We start from the raw sequence: 12,683 nt of genomic DNA, 5'->3' as shown, positions 1-12,683 counted from the left end.
TAGACAGAAGTAATACATGATCCTCCCAACTTCTGCTGTCAGATATTAGGGCAATTTCTGATTGTGCTGTCTGTGGAAGTTAAAAGCATACAAATACTGCCTGGCCATTTAAACCGTGAAAATTATCAATGTAATCTTATTGTGATCTACGAGAATAATGCACCAAGAGAACCTCCTACTTTTTGACCAGCATTGTTATTGCCAAAGGACATATCCCAAAGTTAACCAGAAGCCATCACTGACAAAATTATTTGCTGAGGTATTATAAAATAAGAACTAATTGCAGAGGAAAGCAAAAATAGTCCTTTGGAGAATGGAATTTTCCAGTTTAAATAAAGACAACAGAAGTTGCATTCTATTGAAAACAACTAAACTGATTTTCTTGGTAAAAAGATAAAAGCTTGAACAGCATCTTTCAATTCAACTGTTAAGACTGCATTTCTGAGGAATCAAATATACCATTTTACTATACAAAAAAAAAAAAAAAAAGGAGTATTTGTGTCAGACAAAGAACACCAAAGCTGCAAAAAAAACCTCTCTCAACAAATACACCCTAGGTCACAGACATTAATGCTGTAACTGGGAAGTGACAGTTATGCTTTCTCCACTGTAAAATACCTAAATTACACAAGAAACAAAAAATGTAGAAAGCAGATCCTTTCTGCTGTAGGATTTGGATCATCATGCCTTATTTGGGTTGATACACCGATCAAAGCTCATTGTTTGCACCCTCAGCTGGAAGGAACATGAGGACCTCAAAGCTTCCACTTCATCCATTGAGCTTCAGTTGTGGGGATCAAGCTCATGCAGAAGAGATTGGCTAAAAGATAGAAAAGCAAATCCTATACCTCCCAGTAGCTTCTCAGGCCTAAAAAATGAGTTGAAATATGATTTGGTAAACTTATTTCCAGTTATTCCACAAGTCTAATCCATACATTTTGATGTTTTTCACAAAAGAAGCTATACAAATAATTGTAGTTCTACTTCAGGAAGATTTATTCACAAACATGAAGAAAGTTGAATTTTCTCTTCTGGGGACCTCACCCAACATTGATTTTCAACATTTCTGTTATATTTTCTTTCACTGCTGAAAGGAGAATGATCTTGTAGTCTATGGGAAGCATTCTGTCTGTCTACAGAGAAGGAAACACATGTTTTATTTGGGTTATGTTTTTGTTGTCCCAGAATGGCAAAAAACAGGCTCCTTGCTAGCAGAGCTCAAGGGTGAAACCTTGGTATTAAGACCTATAAAAGGGTGGTCAGTGGGCCAGTCAAAATGTCTCAAAGAGACACTAACCAGCATCTTAATTTATGGAGAAGTTTTTCTGGAGATGCTGTATGAGAGCACTAATACAGAGAATTACTCAGAAAAAGGCTTCCTAAAATGCTAAAACCAACCCAAAACCTACAAAAATGGGTCTCTCTCTAAAAACCAACACGCTTCAAAACACAGAAACATACACCAGTTTCAGCAAAAGTAAAAGAAAAAAAAAAAAAGAAAAATACAAATAACAACTAACGCAAGAAAACTACAATGGTACAGCAGAGAAGGAAAGAGATGGGAGAGGCTGAAAAGCTCCTCTAATTAGACAGCTAAGCTTATCAGTTTTCCTGTAGTATCCTGAGTATCACAACTTACTCCAGAAGGAAAAGAATAAAAGGTCCCCACAGGAAATTACATTATAGTAAACCACAGCACTCTAAATTCATGTCTTGTTCTGCAACAGCTTCCTTGACTAGACCTGATCTTCATCCAGAATTCAACCAATAGATGAAGAAGAGCTCATTTTTTCTACTTTGCTTCGGGGGAATGAACACGGACATATTTACTCTTTGCAGGATTTGCACACAGCCATAACACTGAAATAAAAGGTAGTGAATTCCTGCACTGTCAACCTGGGGAGTTCAAAGACAAACAAAACTGGTTTTGCATCAGTGACAAACATATAACATGCTTGCGCAAGCTTCTCCTTTAAACTGTGCAGAGCATCCTAAGTATAAGATGTAAGATAATTAAAAGCATGTGACAAGGCAGTACTACTTCAACTTCTCCTGAAACCATTTCCCAAAAGTTCTCTACACCCGCTGAACAACCTGCAAACAGAGAAGCATCTAATCCCACAACAAGATTCCTTCAGCCTGCCTCTAGCCAAGACGCTGAGGTGGAGGTATGGCCACAGACTCAATTTTCACTGCCCCAGGCAAATGCTCAAGTGATTTCGCCAAATCCTCCATTACCTAACACGGGGTTGTTAACATGCACGATTCTTTTCCATCACCATAGTAACAAAGCACGTACATTTTAAGGTGCATATGGGGGCTTTTCTAGAGGATGTGTCAAGTTGAATACAGCTAAGACAATACAAGATATTTTAAGCAAGACTCGTTCAGTACAAATACAGAAAGCATGAAAGTACTGTGCTATAGATCATCACGGGACTGTTTAAGCAGTGGTTACACATCCATTAAAAAGTTTTCTGGAGGCTGAAAGCAGCAGAAGATGAAGGAAGACTCAGTCAGGACATTTATGGGCTTCAACGCATAAAACCAGCTGTGTAATAACAGCCTGATTTTAGACACTCTAACTTCTTCAGGAACCACAAAGCAGAATGTAGTAAAAAAAAAGAAAAACAACAATACAAGAAAAAAAGATCTAATTAGAAAAACATATTTACTGATTAAGAAACGACAAGCAACTGGCATATTCATTTCAATGAGAGCTGCAAGTACTTTGCACTTACATGCCTGAAGTGTAACATTATTCCTGTAAGATATATGAGTGACACCACAGAAACCCAGACTTAATGGTAATCCATATGTTAGGTGCCTCCACAGTAAATATGTCCATACATGTCAACAGCCTAACTGGCACTCTGCTGCTAGCATGCCAGACACACATACCCCATAGTGGCATGACTTTTCGTAACAGATGTCATCATCACCTTAAAAGAAACAAACCAAAAGCAAGTTCAATGTAACAAATGCAGTCTTCCCTCAAATAACTTATCATACCACACTAGAAAGCTTCCAAACTGGGGGAAAAATAACTCAAAATCACAACTTTCAGATAAGGATTAAGAAAATCATGCAAACAGAAAAAAAAAAAACAAACATAAGAAACAGCACACTACAAGCCTGGAATAGATTGACAGCAACATTACCAACATCTGAAATATTCCCACAGTTGAAATCTGAAGATTAAAAACCAGAACCAGACTAAACTGCAGAAACAAACAAACAAAACCCTAGCAAACTTGTTAGAACGTTGCTTTACTTTTCAGTATTAGTATTTATAGAATTTTAATGCTTATTAAGATGCAGTCTTCAATTACACAACATCATACATGTGCAATCAGAAGGTACAGTCCTTCTCTCTGGCACAGGATGAGCAGCAAATGAGGCAACAGGCTGAAGAAAAGGAAACGGGCATTTCCTAGTAGTAAAGGTTTCAGAGCAGAACACAGGCAATCTGGTTATATTCCTGGCTCTGTCTCATTATCAAAATCATCAAAATTCATACCCCATCACCTCATGGATTATGTTTGAACAAACAATTTATGTTCTTAAGTCTGAAAATTCCCAAGCATTTAATTTTGGAACTTTGCATTCACCTGGCATGCTCATTATGCACCACTGGTACCAGCCATCATAATTGAGTCTAGTTTTTATTAAAATCTTGCAAAATTGGAGAGACAGCAACCCCAAAAACTTTTTGCATAACATCAGTAGCACAGATCAGTGGTATTTGCACTACAAGTGGAACTTGTGATGAGATATATAATTGCCCTCAAAGAGGGCACAAAGATACTTAAGTCTACCCTACAAGAAAACTTCCAGTCTATTCTTGGTTCTAAAGGGAGCAAAGACCAGTGATTAGCAACAGTAACCAGTGTTTAAAAACATACATGTTTGCTACATAAGGTTAGCCACTTTACATAGATTTAAGAAAAAAAAAATTATTTCCCATTTTAAATGTATAGGCCTCAACTCTAAATCCTGAATTAACTTCTTTAGAACTTTCAGAAATGTGTTCCTCTTCAAGGCTCAACATATATTGGTGTCACAGTCACAGACTTCACATTAAGGCACGCTGTACTGGGATCCAAGAGTAAGCACGCCCTACACGGAAAGAAATACATAGTACTTCATCGTGTTTGAGGGGCTGAAATGTTTCTAGGAAGTTACATAAAAATGCTTAAATCAGAGCAAGCTCTATACTCCCACCTTCCACTATGCTTACTTAATCCTTTTAAAAGGTTAAAGAGAGAAATCACTTCTGTCCTCAAGGTTTATACCACTCATGGAGCGCTATATTTTAACAACTCTGGGTCTATTTAGGGAGAGCATCCAGTTTCAGCAACAATTTTTAGTAAACTGGACACTAGTTTTCAGTGATTACTTGTTTTATCAATGAAATTCTTGTTTATTCACAGAATTTGACTTTAGTAAAACTGAAATAAATCAGTTTCATTTTTGCTTTGACAAACTTCAGTTAGTGTTGCAACACGTCAGTCCAAGTCAAAGAAAAAGAATAATTGTCAACAGTTGTCAGATCATCTAAGGGAAGCCCAATTTATTTGGTACTTAAAAAAGGAACTCTTTCATAGACTTTAATGACACCAGCTCTCACAAACCATTCAAGCCAAACATCAGCTCACAGAATTTCCTTAGGGGTTCTGAACAGGTGAGTTTTGATTTGCTGTAGCAGAAGCATGAATTACAAGACTTCCTTACCTAATTAAAATATCACAAACAGCAGTAGTCAAGATTTTCAAACACAAAAATGAATACATCTGGAGGGGAGAGGGGTAGGAAAGAAGAAAAAAAAAATCTTTACCACCTCATTTTTAAAAAAGGTTTAGATGTTTCAACAGCACACATTTGGGTAATTCTTATGTAGCACACATGTGAAAAATATTTCCTTTTGAATGGAAATTTGGTATCAGGCAGCAATGCAGAATAGAGCACAGTAACTGCTGAAGTTTCTATGGCCTATTTTTCCCTGTTTGAATTGAAGTACTTACTGTCATATGACAGCAAGTTCTTAGAGAAAAAATGCTTGTGATCTCCTTGGAGATACATATATATATATATATACATACACACATATACACACACACACACATATATATATAGCATTTATCATCATTATATTGGGACTTTTAAATTATTATTACTATTTATTTTCTTCACCTTATTCGGACCATTGGGAATTAGGGTCTGCAACTGTGTGTAGCAAGTGAGCTATTTTCTTGGACACACATTTATAAGCAATTTTAGTACTCAGAACACTCAAATGCACATTTGTTGTACCTCAGCATATCTAAAGATTTGTTGGTCATTTTTTAAAATTATTTTCTTGTCATAAGTAGAAGAAAAACAGTTAATATAAAACACTGAATATAAATAAATGAATATATATTCTTTTAACAAAGTGATATCACAAATTATCAGCATGAACATTGTGTGAAAGATAAGCTTGAAAAGATGTGAAAACACACACTTAAAATGTCTGCTTGCTTCCTGCAAGTAAGTGCTGTTCAATACCAGCGTAGTCTTAGTGACTGATCTTGTGTAACCTCATCTAGGTGTTCCTGCTCTGGCAGGGGGATTGGACTAGATGATCTTTTGAGGTCCCTTCCAATCCCTAACATTCTGTGATTCTGTGTGATTCCTATTACAGATTTTTCAAGTAGCAAAGATACCATGTTTACCCTGGTACTATATCCCATGAAATCCACTACCATATACAACATGATACCACTTTATGTATGAGGAAAACCACAGAGAGTAGTGTCAGCCAACAGATTTTAATAGATCATAGTCTAAGCACTAGCAAAGGAAATCTTCTCTTACAGACTACAGGAAAAGTAAGTACAACAAAAGTATGTATTGCTATTGTCTTAAGTCTAAAAATACATGTTAGCACAGCATACCAAAAGAGCATCCAGTCCCCTTCTTTCCCTCAAAAAAACAAGAATTGCTGAATATTATTTCTGCTGAATAACAAGACTGGTTAGAAGATGAACTTACCAAAGTATTAGAAAGTATAAAAAATGTGGCAAATGTGTTTACATCTTATTGAATTTTCCTTAGTCACCACTAATTAAATAAATACTTCACAACTAGAATGCTTTCAGAAAGAGGAATGAATATTTTCAAGGGTAAGAAAGGAGGAATAAATTTTACATTTTCAGGGACCATTTAATTTTTGGGTACAATGAGCTCCAGCCATTCAGTAACTATGTAAACTGTGCTAGTTTAAATTTTCTTGCTTTACTGTTGTTGCACATTGGAACAGAGAGGAAAAAGACACAGATAGCTCCTTTTTAATACAACCATAAAGAAACTGGGATACTCAGCAACATGGCAACTCCCAGCCATCTTTCAAATTCCTTTAAGGAAACTGCAACATGTTCCAATTGAGAAAAAACAGTAAGAGGGAGAAAGCAGGCATTGAACATTAGAACACCACCATTTAAGACCACATACACTGTATGCTGTAGCATAGGGTTGTTTTTTTTTTTAATCAGGGGAGTAAAAGCCAAAAACCACAAAAGTATTTTCTTTGTCTCTTTTTTAAACTTATGTCAATATTCTGAAAAGTATTTTTTGTTTCTGGTGTTTGCCACCAAGTCATCACCAATGCATACGACTTCTCTAGATGTACACAAGAATCAGCAAATAACAAACAAAAATGCCAGTGTTTAGCCTGAAAACCACTGAGCTTTAATCCTGTGACTTCTGATCCTGTCAAGATATATTCCTTTGAAGAAATGTCTCTACTTTCGAAACATACACTGACAACCTCACTGCCACTTTAACACTTCATGACCATCAAATTTTAAATGAATAAACAAGGGAAACACTAGTCATTTTCTAATTCAAATATTATTGCTAGCTCCAGTTATGCTGAAACATCCAGAAAACATTTTTCTGCAATACTACAGTAATCAAGAATGTTACTAATGTGAACCTGTTTTTTAAAATTAAAGCTAAAAAACCAACCAAACAACAACAAAAAACCAGGCTCCCACATTATGTAACATGCAAATTCAGTTTCACCTTCAAAATAGTGTCATGTAATATAAAGCCAAAGAGACAGCAAGAAACAGTTCATAAGACTGGAAAAGCTTCCCTGGGACTCTACAAGGAACAATGCCCCAAAAAGAAAATACATCAGAATAGCAAGGTTTTCATATTTTAGAAGATATTTTCCTTAAAAAAAAAAAATAATTAAAAAAAAAAATCTTGCTTCTTTTTACAAATTCATTATATTAAGAGATGAAGAATTCTCAAGTCCATACATGCTCTAAATAGTAGAAACAAAATTAGCCTGCTGAAAAATGTTAAAATCCTCCAAGAACTAATAACATGAAACTAGTTGGCTTAAATTTTTGTGATATGATTTCATGTTCATCTTTCAGTATTTGGGCTTGTAATACAAGAAGTTCTGAAGCACAAATGGAGTATAAACAGTATTTTCCTAAATATTGAAGTAAGACACGAACATATCAACCAAATATTTTATTTTAAAAATTTAGTTCAGCTTTACTTGTTCAAATCAACACTTCAGGACATTTATAACATCATAATCTAGAAGCCGTTAAACACACAGCATTAGTACACACTCACTGTTTCTGTAATTCATAATCTCTTGAATTAAATTATCCAGGAAAATTACCCATATTTATGTAGCAAAACAATTAGCATATGCCAGTCCGAATCTATAAAAATACAGTAGATAAAACCAACTCTGAATATAATTCAAAAGCACAAGCATTCCCTGAAATAGAAAGAGGCCACCTGCAATAGAGGGAAAAGTAAACAAGCCAATAAAGCAGTGCTCCTACTTTTCAATAGCAGACACGCAGACTCCATCTTAAGCCTGTCATCATTCATCCCTATTGAGTGGGGACTACATAACGTAACAATTACTCTGTTCTACCTAACACTGAAATTCAGTAGCATTTCTAGACTGCAACAAAACCTTCCACCAAAACAGGAATTCGGTACAGTGCTTGCTGACCTGTCTATTTTGATATTATTATGTTGTGTGACCAGGGAATTGACCCATGAGTCCACAAATCCTACTAATTTATTCATTTAAAACTGACAGTATTTGTGAACACCACATTGTGTTCATGTGGACCACAGAGATTGCAAAACACTGAGGGCTAAAAAAAGAAAATTATCTGGAGGTTTAGAAATACTCTACTTTAGCTAATACCTAACTGACAAATACAATAACATCATTATAAGAACAATGTAAAAGTCACCAATGAAGATTTATTTGTGGCAATCAGAATTTTATAAGGCTGCCTTCCACATGTTCATGACTGACAAGAAAGCTAGTAGTCCTTAATGCAGCTTTTTAATAAAACCTTACCACCACCACTGAGAATTTAACATTATTAACTGAGGTCAAACTCTAAACACTGCAAATATTTTTATCTTACTCCATAAAATGAAGTTTTATAAGCAAAGAATAAGGCTTAATTACCAGAATATTCCCAGTAGCCACAATGATACAAAATGCATTGTGAAGTACCCGTATAGCCCTTATATGCTGAGATATTTTTTTAATGAATTCAAGGCCACTGATGTCATCAATTATACTGAAAAAAATTAAATACAGTGAACTTTAATAGATGATGAATTTCAATTGGTATATCTGCCCTACATTCACAAATGGTTTATTTGGAGTTTCAATCATATTTTGTAATCATTTAAAGTGACACGCTTATGCTGCGTGCAAAATCAACCAAAGAGGAACGATGAGCCCGGCCTCACCAAAAATGGTGTTAAAAAGATGCAAATGAAACCAAGAAATATTTTTCCTATTTTTCTTTTAATATTCTATTAAGCAAAATAAAATAAAAAAAAAAAAAACACAAAACAAACAAAAAAAAACCAACACACCAAAAAAACCCAACAACTTTCTTGAGAAAAAGCACTGTTTATTGTGCTTTGTAAGGTTATACATATTTAGCTCTATAACAACACTGAATTAACTCAAACCAAATATTGTATGCGAGCTTTCCTTTCTCATTTTAAGTAAAGCTTAGTAAACTTCCACATATTCTCTTAGGTTGCATAAACAACACCACCTCCTCCACTCCATTAATGTATAATTAAGGATCACCTCAGTGCAATCTGTTAAGATAATGAAATAGTGTTTTCATAAGCAGTGAACATCACAATTTTAACACCAGCAACCACAAAACAGTTACATCAAACAAACAGATTTTCTGCTTCAGGGAACCTTCATTACTAAGTTTCATTCAATTTTATTTTTGAAACATTTCAAAATATTGAAAATCAAAGCTAATATACTGGCCTCTAAGCAGTTTATGCAATACTAAAACCTTTCTCCGTTATTCTGATATTTCAGGTCTCTTCAGCACAGCATAGGTTAAGGAGAAATAATGATAGCTAATTTGCTATAGAATTCTCAAAGTAAACTGACAACAACTGCAGTGCTGATTACTATCAATGTAGTTGTCTTCACTGTTACCTGTACTTCATAATAGGCAGATATCTCATTAGGTATGATTGACTTCCTTCTACACTACATTGATATGTTGCAGATGTTAGACAATATTGTTCAATAAAATGTAAATTACCCACAATGGATTAACGTAATCTCTTGAAAACACATCCATAATAACGAATTTGATGTTATGTATTTTATTTTCGAGTCAGTGTTTCTTGAGGGGAAAATATTTCAACGTTTTCCGAATAAAACTCTTCCCTGCTCCAATGTTAGATGGTACAGCAAGAAGGTACTTCTGAACAAATGCTCCTTTATAGGAAAAAGACAAACACAAACCATAAAAACAACTCCTCCCCCATCTTTACAGTAACTTCCCATGCTCGCAGCCATAAGCCCTTTTTCTACTGCCCTCTCTGATAAACCTGCCGGCCTGGCTGCCTCTCCCTTCCCATGCAGGTCTGATCGGCGAGGCAGCTGAATGCAGACACTGTACTGCACTGTGAATGGACAGCCAGGTATTTTATGAATGGAGCTGATCACGTGCTCCCAGCACCTCCCCGAGCTGATATTTCCCACATAACTGTGTCAACAAGCAGCGAACAGCACATATTAATACAGCAGGTCCTGAAGACCTTCCTCCGCCAGCCGCTGGCTGCAGGCTGGTCCTCAGCACAGGAGCAGCAGCTTTAGGCATTCTGCAGGGCAGGTTTTGCCGCAGGTCAGCGGTGGTGACAGCCAATTTTTTTTTGTTATTTTTTTTTTTATGAATGGAGATTGTGGTATGCAAATGAGAGCGATTCACAAAAAAGGAAACATGGCGGCGGCCCCGGCTCCGGCCCCGCGGGCGCCGCAGCGGCTCCTGCCCGGTCCGGCCCGCTCCGCGCTCAGCAGCGCGCGGCTTCCCGGCTCCGCTCCCCTGCGCGGCTTCGCATCCACAGCCCCCCGGGATCGAAACGCCGTGTGTTGGGGAGCGCACAGGAAGGTACGCAGGCTTTGCCCAGAGGAAGGCAGCGACACGGGCAACCCGCCTTTCCTGCCGGAGGAGCCCCCTCCGCAGCCCCTCGGCCGGGCTGGGCTGCTCCGCATCCACCCACCGCTACCTGCAAGTACAATGGGCGCAGCGCTCCCTCCCCATCGCCATGGCCGCGGCCGTCGCCCGCATCATTCATAAAATCAGCCTCAGCAAACGCCGACATCGCACATCCGAACGCTAAAGCTCGGAGGCTGCAGCGATCGACCTAAAACTGCGCGATAATAGAAAACTTTCAAAACACTTCATATTTGATTTTCAATGCCATAAAGAACTCGGACGTTTTCTGAAAAATATTTATCTCCTCCGACCCCAAACGTGTTTCAAAGACAGATTACATGCTTGGGGATACAGCCGCTCACACACATTCTCCTTTGGATTTCCTCCAAACCAGTCACATTAAAAATATTAAGAGATCCTTGCATGTCCCCTTCCTTTTTTTTTTTTTTTAAAAAAAAAAAAACACAACAAAAAAAAAGTCCCAAGTGCTTATTAAAAGGAAGAAAAAAAAAAAGGCTTCAGGGTAGGTTTAAGCTGTATTTACACTGACTGACTCATCCAATTAAAATTCAGGAGCAGTTTCCTGCAGGATGAAGCTCCCACACACTAGTTTCCATGTGAAATATCCACAAGTAATAGGGTATTATCAGAGGTGGTACGCGCCGATACCTCTCAGGGCATTGAAATACCATCCTCCCCCTCCAAGACACCAACGTTACCTGCACCGTTTTCTGCTGGGCTTTAACTAAACCACGCTTTTCTGGCCGCTGGCTCGCAGCCCTTCTAAACCTAGCTCCTTCACAAAGAGGCAGCCTCTGGGCTTCCATGTACGCGAGCAGAAATGCGCAGTACGCGCACAGCGAGGCCAGGACACGTACGTGCGCGGGCAGAGGCCCCCGCGGGTCGCAGAGCCGGGGGGGACGCGCCGAGCCCGATCCCCAGCCCGATCCCGAGGCGCGGTGAGGGGGGAACGGCCGCTTACTCGTTGTTAGAAGTCGCCGTCTCTTCGCTCATTTTCTCCTCACCGCGATCCGACAGGGAGACGGAGCAGCACCGACGCAGCCAGGGCGCAGCCAGAACTCACCAGAAACTTCACCATTGTTACCCCCCCCGCCTGGTCCGCCGCCCCCGGCCAGGGCACGGGCAGGGTTAGGAAGTGAGGGATCAGGAGGGGAAAAAGCGATCTTTATCCTGGAAACACCAAATCCTGTTGTCCGGCGGTGGAGCGTTATTTCCCGCTGTCTTTAGAGATGGGTGATGATGAAGGTAGTGGTGGAAACACCAGCAACAACCACGGATCTTCTGCTCTTCAGCTGCTCCCAGTTAAAGGGGAACAGAGTGGCGGAGACCAGGGAGGGCTCCCCGCCGCAAAAAGCTGCACCGCACCGTCCTCCCGCTGCAGCTCATCTCCCGCTGCAGCCGCTTTCGCTGCTGCCCCCTCCTCCTCCTCCTCCTCCTGCTGCTGCTACTGCTCGGCTGCCTCCCTGCCCGCCCGCCTCTCGCACCCAGCCGGGGCAGGCGGCGGCAGAAATTCCTCCAGACACCGGAGCCGCCACAAGCTGGGGCGGGCGGGGGAAGGGGGAAATGGGAAATGGGCAGAGCGGCTCAGCTGGGTTTTCCCACCCCCTCCAAAGCGACGCCGAGCACTGCGGAGGGAGGACGAGCCGGCCCCAAGGAGAAGGCTGGTGACGGGGGGAGGGAGGCGTTTTAAACCAGCTCGGGGGTGGGAAAGGGAGGGGGAGAACAGAGGAGAGAGAGAGGATGCGTCACGGCTGTTTGTGTGCAGAGCGAGCTGGGAGGGAGGAGAAGAGCTGCCAGGCGAGAGAGGAGCCCCCGGCCGCAGCGACGAGGGGGAGAGGAGGGAAAAAGCCCGCGGGGAAGTTCAGCGGCAGCGCTCCCTCCCCGGCAGCAACTCCATTAGCCGCCCCCGCCGCCTCCTCACAGGAAAACTGGGCGGAAGCGTTGACTTCAAGCTCCTTCCGCCGCTACAGCTTGATCCAAAGTAGCCACGGGGGAAAGGGAGGAAGGCGGAGAGGGAAGCAGCGATCCCCTGACTCCCTCGCCCGCAGCCGGACGGGCCCGCGCCGCCGCCTGCTCCCCTACGCCCGGCGGCTGCCCCGCGCTCGAGTTTCCTGAAAGTAGTTCCCCTCCCCCCGC

The 12,683-nt window shown here is 40.3% G+C and overlaps 1 protein-coding gene across 3 annotated transcripts in view; it reads right to left on the bottom strand.

Moving 5' to 3' along the window:
- SPRED1 (sprouty related EVH1 domain containing 1) overlaps nt 1-12,303 on the bottom strand; it is a 60,964-nt gene extending 48,661 nt beyond the window's left edge. For 2 of the 3 annotated variants that reach the window (XM_021287371.2, XM_005502290.4), the window contains exon 1: nt 11,509-12,303. Coding sequence is in view for 1 of the 3 variants with exons in the window: in XM_005502290.4 (XP_005502347.1) it covers nt 11,509-11,540 (32 nt within the window). In the remaining 2 variants the exon portion in view is untranslated. Of the gene's footprint in view, nt 1-11,245; nt 11,390-11,508 lie in introns of those variants that run through there. The other variant, XM_021287372.2, reaches the window with a different exon arrangement.
- Nucleotides 12,304-12,683: the final 380 nt, after the last annotated feature.

The sequence above is a fragment of the Columba livia genome, chromosome 5 (genome assembly GCF_036013475.1).
Source record: "Columba livia isolate bColLiv1 breed racing homer chromosome 5, bColLiv1.pat.W.v2, whole genome shotgun sequence".
NCBI classification, from domain to species: Eukaryota; Metazoa; Chordata; class Aves; order Columbiformes; family Columbidae; genus Columba; species Columba livia.
Note: the sequence above shows the minus strand (reverse complement) of the source record. Positions and strands in the feature narration are given on the sequence as shown.